Source organism: Malania oleifera, chromosome 13, assembly GCF_029873635.1.
Source record: "Malania oleifera isolate guangnan ecotype guangnan chromosome 13, ASM2987363v1, whole genome shotgun sequence".
Taxonomy (NCBI): Eukaryota; Viridiplantae; Streptophyta; class Magnoliopsida; order Santalales; family Ximeniaceae; genus Malania; species Malania oleifera.
In genome coordinates, this window is record NC_080429.1 from 75,523,560 (window position 1) to 75,538,595 (window position 15,036).

At 39.0% G+C, this 15,036-nt stretch overlaps 1 protein-coding gene across 2 annotated transcripts in view; it reads left to right on the top strand.

Annotated features, from left to right (window-relative positions):
• Positions 1-15,036, top strand: part of LOC131146639 (probable serine/threonine protein kinase IREH1) — a 74,513-nt gene that overhangs the window by 21,558 nt on the left and 37,919 nt on the right. For both annotated transcript variants that reach the window (XM_058096367.1, XM_058096366.1), the window contains exons 2-4: positions 152-216; positions 354-536; positions 636-2,021. In XM_058096367.1, the coding sequence (XP_057952350.1) occupies positions 152-216; positions 354-536; positions 636-2,021 (1,634 nt within the window). The remainder of the gene's footprint in view (positions 1-151; positions 217-353; positions 537-635; positions 2,022-15,036) is intronic.

Sequence of the window (15,036 nt, forward strand, 5' to 3'; positions counted from 1 at the left end):
CCACAAGGTTTGAACATTTTCATTAGTTATTATTTTGGAAATGGGTGAATAAGTGAAATTTCTGAGTCATTTTCCACTTCAATATAACTAGGACATTACTTTTGTTTCTGTATTGAAAAGTTGCTTTTGATATGTTGAATTACCTTGACAGAGCAATGCAATGTATCATGGGGGCATTCTGGAGGCTTGAGAAGTTCAGATGTTTGCACACCTGAGGTATGGGCTAGAAGTACTTTTTCTTTTTCAAGATTTCCTCCTTTAATGTTATTTATTTGTTTACACAACTTAAAGTTTCTGCATGTTGTTAATTCTTGTCACGATGTGGTTGGAAAATTGAATATTTTCTTTTCTAGACATCATATGATTGTGAAAACCCAAAGGAATCTGAATCTCCTCGTTTTCAAGCCGTTCTTCGTGTGACAAGTGCACCTAGAAAAAGGTTTCCTGCTGATATTAAAAGCTTCTCCCATGAATTAAATTCCAAAGGCGTACGACCTTACCCATTCTGGAAGCCTCGAGGCTTATATAACCTGGAGGTAATTAAATTTTCTTGATATGATGTTCATTGGAACTGATGGTTAGTGCATTATGAAGTGTCATTTTTTCTCCTAATTGCCTTGCTATTTTCCATACAGGAGGTGTTGGTTGTCATAAGAGCAAAATTTGACAGAGCAAAGGAAGAAGTGAACAATGATCTTGCTACACTTGCTGGCGATTTGGTTGGAATTTTAGACAAAAATGCAGAAAGTCATCCTGAGTGGCAGGAAACTATTGAGGACTTGTTGGTGTTAGCTAGGAGCTGTGCTTTGATGTCAGCTGGAGAGTTTTGGCTTCAATGTGAAGGCATAGTGCAAGAACTGGATGATCGGCGTCAAGAACTTCCTATGGGTACACTGAAGCAGCTTCATACCCGAATGCTTTTCATTCTGACAAGGTGTACACGATTGTTGCAGTTTCACAAGGAAAGCGGGTTGGCTGAGGATGAGCATGTTCTTCAACTTCGCCAATCCAGAATCCTTCATTCTGCAGATAAAAGAATTCCTTCTGGTGTGATAAGCAGTGGGAAAATTCCAAGTGCTGCAAAGGCCACAAAAGCAGCAATCGCAAGGAAATCTTATAGTCAGGAACAGCATGGCTTGGATTGGAAAGGAGGCAATGTTCCACAACCTGGAAATTTTCTCTCTCCTGGTACTAGTGACACCACAAAGAATTTGGAATCTCCTGCAAGCAGGGACCGGATAGCTTCTTGGAAGAAACTTCCATCCCCAGCTGGGAAAACCACAAAAGAAGCAGCTCTGGTGAAGGAGCAGCAGAATGACAGAAAGGTAGAATCTTTGAAAATATCAAATAACAGGGGACTAAGTCCTGATAGCGATCTCATTGCTGTTAAGTCTCCTGAACTTCCTCCTGGCAAAGATTCTCATGGACATCCTTCTGTTCCTTCCAAGCACCAGCACAAAGTATCTTGGGGTTACTGGGGAGATCAGACTAATATTTATGAGGAGAGTTCAATAATTTGTCGCATTTGTGAGGAGGAGGTTCCAACTTCACATGTGGAGGATCATTCAAGAGTTTGCGCAATTGCTGATCGATGTGATCAGAAGGGTCTAAGTGTGAATGAGCGTCTTGTTAGAATTTCTGAGACTCTTGAGAAGATGATGGAATCATTTTCGCAGAAGGATTTTCAACATGCGGGAAGCCCAGATGTTGCAAAAGTATCAAACTCGAGCATTACAGAAGAATCCGACGTTCTTTCTCCAAAATTTAGCGATTGGTCTCGCAGAGGCTCAGAAGACATGCTTGACTGTTTCCCCGAAGCTGATAATTCTGCCTTTATGGATGACTTAAAGGGTTTACCATCTATGTCGTGTAAAACTCGTTTTGGTCCAAAGTCTGATCAAGGAATGACAACATCATCTGGAGGTAGCATGACTCCTCGATCTCCTTTGTTGACACCAAGAACGAATCAGATTGACTTGCTTTTGGCGGGAAAGTTCTCTGAACATGATGATCTTCCTCAGGTATCTAATGTCTCATTTTGCTTAAGTCTCTCGTCCCTCATTTTCCATTTTTATTATCTACAAAAAATTGTGAAAATGCATACTGTTATCAAGAATTGCTGACTTGGAAAACTGTATTTTTCATCAATATCAATTTTCATATGTGCCATGCATCACCATTCCTTCTAAGTTTTCGAAATTCAACTCTTAGTTTTTAATTCTAGTGGTAGGATCCCCACCTGGCTTTAAGTTCGCGTGTCACGCCAAATTTGTCTGTATTGTCAATTTGATAAGGGGCTAACACAAAAGCAATATGTTCACAATCTATAATTGACTCGCCAAATGGAATTTGGGACAGTTTAGCTAGGCACCCGTGGTCCAACGTGAATACTGCGATTTGTGGTTCTTGATTTTCTACAACTTGCAAGAGAAGCCCAACCTTTGAGAACCTAATTTTTAAGTTAAGGTTAGAAAGTAGAATGAGGTGGTTCTGCTTTTTGCAGTTAGGACATTTGCATCCTTGTTAGTTGAATTTCACAATGGTTGAAATCTGAAGGCATTAGGTGAGATGTTTTACCCTTCTAAGCTAAGTTTTTTGAAAATTTTATTTTTTAGATAAAACATATGTAAATAAATTATTTATAATTTAAAAAATAAAGAAATAAACTTATGAGTAAAATTTGTTGGTCATTCTGACTTTGAGAAATCTATATTTTTTTATAGTGATAGAAAAAGAAATTTATTAAATAGAGAAGAAGCATATACAAATAGGAGGATAAGAAATCCTCAAAATGAGAAATAAAAAGTACATCCAAAGCAAGAAAAGCCTTAATCTTGGTGGACTTCTTCAAAACATATTCCATTAAAACAGGCTGCACTAAAGGCCTGAATGCCAAGTACTGGATCCTATCTCAAAGAAAATTTTAAGACAGATTCTTTCCATTAAAAATCCATGCATTGTGCTCTGAACATATTTTTTACATAATTCCAGAGACACTTTGATGAAGTTATATCATCCTTACTCTTTCCAAACCCAATAGAAGAAATACGCAAGATCTCATCTGCTGTCTTCAGGTGCACACTATCCTCTCCAAATGAACCAAACAATCTATTCCAGTCCCCAAGAAAATGTACAATGTAGAAATATATGAGGTCTCTAAAGTATTAAAGGACAATAAATAAATGTAGGAACAATGCTTTAAAGGGCCTCCTACTCTGCAACAAATGTTGGTGCTAACTCTATTAATGACGACCAACCAAACGACAGCTTTGATCTTGGAAAGAACCAATGACTCCCAAATATAATGATGAATGAAAAAGGAAACATTATACTTGATAAGATGGTGATAAAAGGACTTGCAAGAAAAAATTACGAGTCCAAAACCCACTCCCTAGCATCCCTGTTATTGGAAAACTGACAGCCCTCTGGCACATTAAGCAAAGAAGGAAGCTCCTCCAACTCGCCATCATTTGAACTCATTCTAAATAGAAAATCCCAAGAAACTCTAGAACCATCATGAATCATGAAAGAAATACTGGCATGATGGATACCACAGGTCATGAAAGGAGTGGATTGCTTTCGACCCATTCTGTTTGGGACTGGAAAAGTGGGAAAGGGAGATTTTTTGCTTGTTCTCAAATGTAACCTGGCTTCTAGCCAGTGAGTGAGGCTTCTGTCGTGGCGACAATTGGTTATCAGATGAATTGGCATCGGTTCTTGGCAGGCTGGGAAGGGAATTCCGAACTGTTAGAGTTGGTAGTGTGTGATATTGATAGCCGATTTGACCAATAAACCTTGGGAAGTTCTTGGGGCTAGCGCTAGGATGGAAAGGAATCCATTATTCTGTGTTTGTTTCTGGTGGATGAAAAGGGGATGGGTGGACTCGCATGTGCATAATAATTGAATTAGTTATTAATTGTATTAAGTTTGCTTTCTTGTAAGAGGTCAATATTGGCAGTGCACGTGGGGATTGGACATAGAGACACATGGTGGGGTCTTTATCAATCTCAATCTTGGGAATTTCTAGAGAGTTTTAGAGTTGTGGGCTCGAAGTAGGGTTCACTAAAGGGGCCTCTCGACCCTTTAGTCTTCTCTCAAGTTGCTTAAGCGTTCTTATGTCATTTGTGATGTGTATTTCTTTTTATTTGCTCTCATCCTAACCATGTTTCATGATCAATTTGGCTAAAATATCCATCTGTTCATTAATTAACATGGCGTGTCAATTTATTATTGGAAGACGACATCTTGCACCATTTTGCCCCTCTCATATAAATACTGCCAACTATTCTTCAATGGGGGAATCTTTTTGACACTTGAACAGTTAAGCCCTTAACCCTCCTCACCCCTTTTCTCATTTTGGATTCCACTAGTTTAGGGGATCCCTTCAGCCATCTAAAAACCTTCACCTGCCACAATCCACACTTGAGCTTCTTATGAATTGTTTCATTCTCTTCTTCGGGCCCTCTCTAGAACATCAATTATTTGTGTTAACCTCCTTCCCTCTCAAGAACCCCCTCCACAAGGTACAAGCATGAATAAGAGTGATGCTCCCACCTAAAGAGAAAAGAGCACCCTTCCACTCGTCCAAAGGTGTCTTTACTTTAGCCACTACATATCCCAAAAAGCTAAAAATTGAGAATTACCCCCCAAAGGGACTCCTTGGTAAACAAAAGGCCAATCTAAAACACCATACCAAGTGATGTAGGGGCAGCATCAAGGTTCTGCAGCCAGGGAGAGAGTAGAAGAAATAGAAGAGAGGAAGGAACAGGAAGGGAGGAGAGAGGAGATTCCAGGGGGAATTCACGTTCACAACTCAAATCAAACTCAACGTCAACTGTCTACAACATGGCTTTCACACATTACTTATAAGAAAGCCTCTAAGACATGAAATTACACATATGCTCCTAACATTTCATGAAACTAAAAACCCACCCCCACATCACACAAATATTACAAAGAATCCCCAAATACACGTAATCCTATACTAATTAATGCTAAACACATAGTAAACTACTAACTAAACCCAACAATCCTTGATCCAATTTTTCTCAAGTATTCTCCAACAAGGATCTATGCAAGGCCTTGCTTATCCCACATCAACTCTCTCTCAATTAGAAAAAATTCAGCTTTGAAATTTAAAATTTTGGAAGATCAAAAGTGAGAAGCAAACTTGGATTCTTTGAAAGCCAGTGCTAAAGTGATACAAGAACGACGTTCCATTGGCAATTCCATGGACTTGACTTGAGAATCAGCATCAGTGAACTTACCGGGGATGACAACTCTACAGTGAGAATGTTTGAAAGACTTTTGATGCCTTCAAACACATTCATTTCCTTGCTTGTAGTGTCTTCATGTTAAGTATCTCTAACAGATTCTTTGTCTTGTTTGGTTGGTAGTGCAGGCTTCAAGATAATCTTCTTACCATTATAGTAGAAGACATGTGTTCTTGTGTCCTTGAGTCCTTGAGTCACACCCAAATCACCCAACCAGGGAGAACCAAGCAGTAGATGGCCAATGTTCATGGGTATAATATTACACCAAACATTATCAAGATAGTCACCCATTTCTGTAGGAACCAAACATGTTTCACAAACATAAGGTAGTGTTATCAATCCAAGATATGTCATTAGGCTTTGGATGGGGTTTTGGGTGAAGTTGCATACGAATAACTCTGTTTCTAGAAATCACATGTATTGGACATCTTCCATAAAAAATGAATTTGCATACTTTTTCTCCAAACTTAAGAAAGGTGCGGACTGGCTTATTATTGTGCCTCAGAGTATGACAAAATCCATTCATTTTTCCAGTAAACTGTCACCCTATTGCTGGTTTTATTCATATATACTGCATCTATAAATTTCCAAAAGCCTTAACACAATTTGCCCACAAGCCTTGCTCCTAATTTCTCAAAAACTATCTCCAGTGCGCCTTTGGTATTGATTGTCATGCTGAAATGAAACAAATTCACAGAGAAAATTCACAAACACAGCGATGCAAACTGATTTGTTATTGCTAGCAGTGACAAATCCGCACTCAAAAGTGCTGATGTTACACTAATTCTTCAATTTCTAGAGTTTGTATAAAATTATCATGCTTGCTTGCAAAAAGCAGATCCACAATCAAAATGATCATGCCACAGATGAGAATATCTTGGAAGAAACCCAAAATATTGTGGCTGAAGGAGTTTTTTTGCAAGATTGGCAAACACAGCACTCTGGGAAATTTCCTCATGTGCGTTGCCAGCACATGGGGTGCGTGAGTCGCTGGTGGTGACTTTCCAGTGATGACACTTGGGTTGAAGGGAGATCAGGGGATGGAAAATGCACTGGTAGTGTGGGTGATGATAAAAGGGCAGGAGGTTCGGGATTCAAAAGGGGCTGGATTTTTTTGGCTGGCGTGTGGGGGTTCCTCCAGTGGTCGGATGGCAATGAAAATTTGAGGGGTAGGATTTCAAGGGGTTCCATCCACATTGGGAAGGGTGGACTTAAATTTTTGAAATTTTTTCAGAACTGCTTTTTGGTGGAGTGAGGGAAAATCATAGAATGAAAAAGAGAACAGAGAAGAAGATAGAAGAAGGCAGGAGTGTAGAGGAAGAAGAACAGGGAATCATAATAGAAAAGAGAGAGTTGAGATCAGCAAACAAGAAGGGAAAGATAATTGAGAGAAGGGAATTATGGGGAGGGAAATAGAAGAAGAGGAGAAGAAGAGAAGGAGAAGAGAAACAGAGAAGAATGAGAAGGGCAGAATGCTGCTGGGCAGCAGGGGATTAGAGATAGAAGAGGAGATTAGAACAGAGAAAAGAAAGCAGAAAAAAAAGAGGTGGAAAAAGAAGAGAAGAGAAGGGTGAGGGGAAATGGTTGGACTGAAATGGAAAAATGGAAATTGTGGTTGGGCTCTGATATCAAATGATGCAGGGGCAGCATAAAGGTTCTGCAGCCAGGGGAGAGATTAGAAGAAATAGAAGAGTGGAAGGAAGAGGAAGGGTGGAGATCCCAGAGGGAATTCACCTTCACAACCCATTCAAATTCAACGTCAACTGTTGACAACATGGCTTTCACACACTGTATACGAGAGCCTCTAAGACATGAAATTACACATATACCCATAACATTACATGAAACTACAATCAAACCCCTAAACAAGCCCCAAACACACATAATCCTATACTAATTATAGTAAACACATAATAAACTACTAACTAAACCCAACAATCCTCGAGCCAATTCTTCTTGTTCTCCAGCAAGGATATTTCCAAGACCTTGCTTCTTCTCCTACATCACCCAGCTAAATAACTAAACTCCAACATTCTATCATGACTAAGGTTAATAGCCCCAGTTCCACTCTTACTCAAATTTATTTTAAGATCATAGATCCTCTAAAAAATCTGCAAAATAGTAATAATGTTCCAAAATGACTCTCTATGATCATGTAAGAACGCACATGTTTGGGAGATTGATAGCTTCTAGGGTTTCTTTGGCAGATTATACAAAGTTTGTTTCGGAAACATCTCAAATAAGACAAATTGGATGCAGGGCAATGGCAGCAGCTTTACAGTGGGCTTGTAAGACTATTAATTCATAACTCCAACAGTAACCAGCGGAGAGTTACCCTGGAAGCTAATTTGGAAAACCCCTTCCCCAACAAAGGTTGCTTTTTTTTTTTTTTGCCTAGGGGGCAACTCTTGGAGAAATCCTCACAAAAAACAACCTGCAGAAATTGGGATTGCCCTTGGTTAACAGATATTATTTGTTGAAGGAAGATGCTGAGACAGTTGACCATATTCTACTCCATTGGTCTTGGAATTGGACCAGACACCACTGGGAATTGCGTTTTGCACTTTGAGGCATCAGTGAATCACTGGCATCACTGCTATAACATTGGAGAAAGAAATCTGAACTTGGAAAGTCTTTTGGTCAAGCAAAGAAAGAAAGACTGCTTTGACTCTTATTACCAGCTTTGACTCTTATTACCCTTACAATTTTTTGGATTGCATGGAGGGAAAGAAATATAAGAGCCTTTAACAGATCAGCTACACCCCTGAATACAATCATTGACAGATGGACTAGCGATATTACTAATTGGCTTAGCGGATTGTAGACATGATTGATTCCCATAATGTTCTTGATTTTTTTGGCATCCTGTATTATGGGTATATTTTGACACTGTTTTTGTACCTGGGTGGCAGCTTCTTGGTGCCTTTTATGAATTTTGTTTTTACTTAGAATAATATTTTCACTAGAAAACTGTAAATGGGGCGCTACCTTCCCCTCCCTTCCCACCTAATTACCCATACAAATCCCCTATCCACTGCCTGTCTGTTAATGTACTCATTACAACCACCACCATGATAAACAGAAAAAGGAATTACTATTTACTATAATCCAACCTGTCAATCACTGGCCTGCCCTCCTGTTTGGTTTGCAGAATGAAAAAACATAGGAATGGAATTAGAGTGGGAATGGAATCAAGTTGGAATGTCATTACTGCATTTGCATGCTCACACTTAATGGCTATGGGAATGGAATGAAAGATAAGATATTTTCTAAAGAGATGCCCTTTTAAAATCAAAATTTTGACTTTCATTACTGCATTTTGGTTTTATTTTTTCTAATTTTAGAATCTATTTTAAAAATAGAATATATAAGTAAATTTTAGTTATGGAAATTGCCCCCAAAATCAACATTGCTGGAGAACTAATTGGTTCTTGCCAGAAATAATGGAGGTTATTGGAGAAGTTTGCAGGGCCAGAAGAAGAAGAAGAAGAAGAAGAAGAAGAAGAAGCACACGTCCAGCATGTGAAAGCCTCAACTAAAAACTGTAAATACACATGTTTTGGTCAAATGCATCAGCCTAATTGCAGAATGCATTTGCCTTTCCAGAATTTGGTATTTTAGAGTATGCTTCAAGGCGGCAAGCCTCAAAGGGAGCCTTTAGAATGCTAGAATTACACAAACTAAACTAAGTCATAGATTTGATTAACCATTTTTTTATAAATAAAGAAACATATTAAGAAAGAAAGATGTGAGATCTAGAGGATAAGATGTCCTCAACAACTAAAGAGAAAATATAGTTGCTGAAGAGTTATCTGCTATCCATTTTCAAATGAAAGAAACAACCCAAAAATCCTAGAAGCCAAAGTCCAAAGAAAATCTTGAAAGATCACCCTATACCATAACAAGTAGGATGGTGCTGCATGGTCTATAAATATCCTAGCAGCCCTCTCTGTCCACTCTCATTTCAAATCAAATGGACAACCCAATACCCCAGAAGCCAAAGCCCAAAGAAAAACTTGAAAAACTACCCTATCCTATAGCATGTAAGATGTTGTGGAATCTTTGAATATCCAAGCATTCCTCTCTATCCATATGGTACAAAGAATGGCATACCAAGCTCAATTCCAGGACACTTTTCCCTTTCTTACTTCTCTCAAACGGTCAAACCCCCAAAAATTTAGCGACATAAAATCATCCACTGTTGCGAGTTATCCACATCTCACCAGCAAAAGAGAAAAGCTTACTCAAAAAGTGGCTACAAGACAATGAAGCAATTAAGTGGTCATTTATCCATGGAGTTCATCTCGCAAGTCTACCCTCTCTCTATTCCTTTAAGTGTAAATTGGGATATGGTTCTTGTGTGCGTTTTAAGCAGGATGTACGCATTGGGGTCTTCAACACTCCTAATACTTTTACTTGCCTCTATCTTTTTCCTTTGATCCATAACGCAAGTATTTCTTCTTTTATGATTCATTATGGTACTGGATTTTTTTTGATCGAAAAGAAGGTTTTATTAAGAAGTACCTGTACAACAAGGAGCATAATTACTTTAAGATACAAGAAGAAAGAAAAAATCGAAGTAAATCAAAACAGTAGCACAGCCAACCACTCGCTATGTAAATCAGAAAATGAAAACCCTTTGAAAGACACTGCTGCAAAAACCCACAAGGATTCCAAATACTGAATCCTATCCCAAAGCAAAACTGAACACATCTTCTTCCCTGTAAAAGTACGAGCATTTTGTTCCCAACCAAATCCCCCCACAAAACTGCAAAAAAAATTGCACACCTCCACAATGCCGAAGCATCCTTTTCCCTTCCAAAGCCTGAAAAATAGATAGCCATCAAATCTTTCACCAACTCTGGACACACCAAATAGGCTAAAAAGATTGTCCACACCCTCCAAGGAAAGGAGCAGTGAAGGAAAATGTGAGAAGCAAATCCTGAATTCTGAAAACAAAGAGAACAAGCATCCAGAGAGAAAGCTGTATGAGGCTTCCTACTCTGCAATTGATTGTTAGTGTTAACTCTATTAAGAATGACCAACCAAGTAAAAGCCTTAATAATGGAAGGGATTTTGGCCTTCCAATTGGATCTATGAAGTGGGAAAGACAAGCTTTTACTGGTTAAATGGTCAGAAAAAGATTTACAAGAATATTCCCTAGAGGAATCAAGAATCCTAGAACAGTATTTTCTCCTTTGGGAGAGGAGCCTACCATCCAATAAACTTAAATAAAGAGGCAAGCTCCAAAACCTCCTTATCATTAAGAGCCCTACAAAAATGGAAATAGAAAATTATTCCTATTAGAAATAAAGAAAGAAGAAATTGATTCACTGTGCAAAGAGGACAATATAAATAAAGGGGGAAAAGATTCATGATGATACTAGATTATCTTGGGATGTCCAGTTCAGAAGAGGTTTTAAATGATAGGAAATCTGAGGAGCTTGCTTCTTTGATTTGTTTGCTAGAGGGCTGTCATTTTTTCAATTGGAGGGATGCTGGGCTACGGTTTTGGACTCTTTGGGTGCTTTTTCTTGTAAGTTCTTTTATGTTTTTTTGCGATTCTATTGGGTCTAAAACTGTCTAATATGCCTTTCATTCTTGATTATTTTATTTGAGAAACAAAAGTACTTTCCAAGATCAAGGCTTTTGTTTGGTTGGTGACGCTTAATAGAATTAACACCAGCAATTTGTTGCAGTTTGGAGCACTTTCAAAAGCTTTGTCCTGAGACATTTGTTTCTTGTGTTTTAACTGTTCAAAGACCTTATCTCTTATTTATTTTTGCATTGTCTATTTCTTGGGGCATGTAGAAGGCATTGTTTGGATTATTTGGGAAGAATTGGGTGTGCTCGAAGATAGTGGATGAGTTTTTGGGTATTTCTCTCATTGTGTTTGGGGAGAGGAAGGGTGCTGTAGCTTTGTGGAGGTGTTCGCTATTTGCACTTATGTGGGGGATCTGGTTAGAGACTCAAAGTGAAATGCACATACTATGGAAAGAAGTTTTCTTTGACTTCGCTTTGGGAAGGATTCAGTATGTGGCCATCTCTTGGGCTTTTAATGCAGACTGTTTGAGGGTTCATGTTTTGAGGATTTCCAATGGGATTGGAAGGATTTATTGTTGTGATTGTACTTTATTTCTTCCTATTTTGAAAATTTCTTATGCTCTTCTCTATAGATTCCTTTTCTCTTTTAAATAATTTTCATTTTCTATCGAAGTATCACAAGTTTTCGGACTGATTATTAGGTCCTTGCTCTGATTCTCTCTCACACGAAACAACCCCACCCTCTGGTTCTCTCTCTCACACTCCTCTGTGGTTTTGAAAGTAGAAGGCAATGTCCAATACTCAATTTATATTGAAGGAAAGACCTTCAATGTGAGATTGGACAAAGTGGGAGAGATTTAGTTTTTGTTCGTGTCAAGAATAGCCTTTTTCACACACAAGATGGATTAGACTTTTAAAAGAGGCAGCTTTTTGGTTTGCTGATGATCTTTCAGATTTGGAAAGGGGTTCTTGAAAGGTTCGTATGGGAACTCTGCAGTACTGGATGACGATTAGGTGGATGAGGGTGGGGAAATATTTGGAGTTAGGGATGTGATGGAAAGGTAATAGTTTTTGTGTTTATTCTTGGTGGTGCAAAAGGGGTTGGTTGGTGCAGCTTTGCAAGCAAGTTCTGCAAATTAGCTAAAGAGTCTCATGTTCAATATGGAGGTGGAGGTGTTGCAAATTATTCTGTTCCCAAATTGTGGAGTCAGGTGGTGTTGGAAGGGAAGATAGGTGGAGGAGAAGGTTGCACGAGTATATTCCAACTAGGAAAGTTGAAAGCGGTGCATGGGAAAGATAGGTTGTGCCTCCAATGTGGGGGTGAGTTGCAGTCGAAGGTTCAGGAAGCTAATGCTAGAAGGTTTCTGTTGGACATATTACTCTCATACTGCTAAGGCAGTTGGGCTTGCTCAAACTGCTAAGGCGGCCAGGGTTCCAGAGGATGTTGTGATTCTAGTTGAGGTGGCTAGTGTTATGCTTGAGGAACAGGAGGCCAAGAAATCTGGGTCGGGCTGCTTCTTGTTTTGATTTGGGCCAATTATTTGATTAAGGCGGAGCCTCCTTTATATATAAATTAGGCTACTTAATTGAATAGGCTCATAATGTCCCCAACCTTATTTTGAATGATAAGGCAGGCTCACCTCATATGGGTTTCTCATAGAAGGGTCAGGCCCATCCTAGGGAAAAGGCTGATTGGGCCAATCAACTCAGGGATATTGTTAATGGGAAGTTGCTGGCCCAACACCAAGCTTCAATACTCAAAAGCATAATACGAGGAATGAGGATCTTCACCCATCTGGAAACGAAGTTCAAAGTATCTCTGCAGCTCCCCAAGACACACCTGGAATAGATGTAATCATGGAGCAAATCCAGGATCCTCGTTAGCTTGAAAAAAGTCTTTTGGCAACAAAGATGAAATAATCAGAGGTGTTAAGTGGTTGATGATTCTGGTTCTGCAGAGGAACAAGAGGCTGGTGTTGCCAAGGCTAAAAGGGAAGATGGTGTTTTGGGGAGGATATTTGATGTTTCAGGCCTAAGTCAAATGAATGTGAGGGTCTCAAGGTTTACACTTTTCGGAATGCTGCTCTGATGGGTGCAGAAATGAGGAAACTGTGCGAAGAGAAAAGAGACACTCTTGTGGGATAGTGCCAAAGACTTTAAAGAGAATATTAAAAGGAGAGTTAAATATTGTGGATGATACATATGCTAAGAAGAGTGGTGATGGGCTAGCAAAGCAAAGGAGGTAATGTAATGGGGGTATTTATACAATAATGATAGTGATGATCTAGTGAGTTTGATTGTGATGGGGTTTATTGTTGGATGAGATTAGGTAGCAATATGGATATGTTTATGATACCTATGATGTTCTAGCTAGTGGGTTTATCATATTTACATCCATCCCTGTTGAAGGGATTGGAGGGGGTTTCTCTCTTTGAAGATGATGGTTTGGTTAGTGAACTTATATATTTATTTAAATTTTAAATTTTATTATTTATTTTTTTGGGTGGACTTTCTATTCCCATTCATTGTAACTTCTCTTTCTTGTTCTTATACACCTCTTTTTTTTTTTAATAAGTAAAAAGAAGAAGAAATAGAAGGGCTTTCGTCAGCCATGTTGCTCATTATGCTGAAGGACAGATGGGTAACCACTTTCACATCTTGTGAACAACTGGAAAAAGCTGGGGCTCGCCTATGTAAAGTAGAAATGGGAGCAGGTTCAGGGGGGTGTTGTATGCTTGATACTTATGCTGTTATAGACTTTCTGGTTTTACATTGTCGGTGATTCATGTTTTGTTTCTTCTTGTGTACGAATAATACCCCCTTGGTGCCCTTTAATGGAATCTCTTCTTTACTGATTAATAAATAAATAAATAAATGCAGTGGAAAAGGTGTAGAATTGAATGTTCTTGGATTATCCTTGAGCCAAATTTGAGTATCCCTCATATGCATAACAAAAGAAAATTGCCATTAAAGGGGCGAGCTCATCAATTTCTCTTTTATTTAGATTTTGGAATGATGGAAAGATGGAATAGGAGTGTAATGTGCAGAGGAGAATCTAAAGATTTGAGAGCCAAACTGAAAGAGTTTTCACCTGCTCAAGGTCCTCCCCCTCCCTCCCAAAAAAAAAAAAGGGAAAAAAAAAACAAAAATTGACAGCATTACCATTACCAATCTTATAGAAAGCAGGAGGGAAAAACAACTGAGAAATTTGAGTGACAAACTTCGAGGAACGCATGCAAGTAGTATAAGCACTTTCTCTGAAAATGGCTTCCTTTGAAAACATGATTCATGATTCCTTTTTGAAAGAAAGCATCAGAATGATGTTGTCATGAAATTAACAACTGAAAAACAAGATATCCTTCTATGAGAAAATAGTGTACATACAAATCTAAAGAAGAAAGAGCTATGTTGTTCCTCTCTCGTGTAAAATGACTTCCTCTCTCTCTCTCTCTCTCTCTCTCTCTCTCTCTCTAAGCTCCCTATTTCTTTGAATGTAGCAAGTGATGTCAAAATTCATGACTCAGATTGAACGGAAGACCTTCGATTTGAGATTGGACTAGGGGAGAGAGATTCAGTTTTGTTTGTGCTCGAGAAAAATCTTGCTTGGAATGGATGGATTAAGGTAGTTCTCTGGTTTGCCAATGGTCTTCCAGATTTTGTTCAGGGGTTCTCAAAAGGTCTGAATGGGGAATATGCTATTTTGGATGTTAATTAAGTGGACTAGGGTGGGGAAATTTTTCGAGTTAGGGTTGGGTTATAATGGTAAGATGTTCTCTGTGTTTATCCTTGGTGGAACAAAAGGGTTTGGTTGGTACAAATTCATGAGCAAGTCTTGTGAATTAGCCAAAGTTTGGGTTTCAATCGCGAGGTGCAAGTGTGGCTAGGCCTTCAGAGCCTAGATCGTGGAGTCAAGTGGTGATGAAAGGGAAGGCCGATGAAGGAGAAGGTTGGGAAAGCAAGTTCCAACAAGGAAAACAGGATGCTGCGAATGGGATAGATGATATGTGCATTCGATGTGGGACTGCTTAAGTCAAAGATTGCAGGGGAGCTGATGCTTGAAGATTTGCGACCAAAAGCGCATGTTCGTATGCTTAGGCAGTTGGGTGTGCTGATACTATAATGGCGGCTGGGGTTTTGGATGGTGGTGCAGCTCTAGTTGAGGTAGCTAGGGTTATGGTAGGGGAAAAGGAAGATAAAAAATTTGGGCTTGGCAGATTGG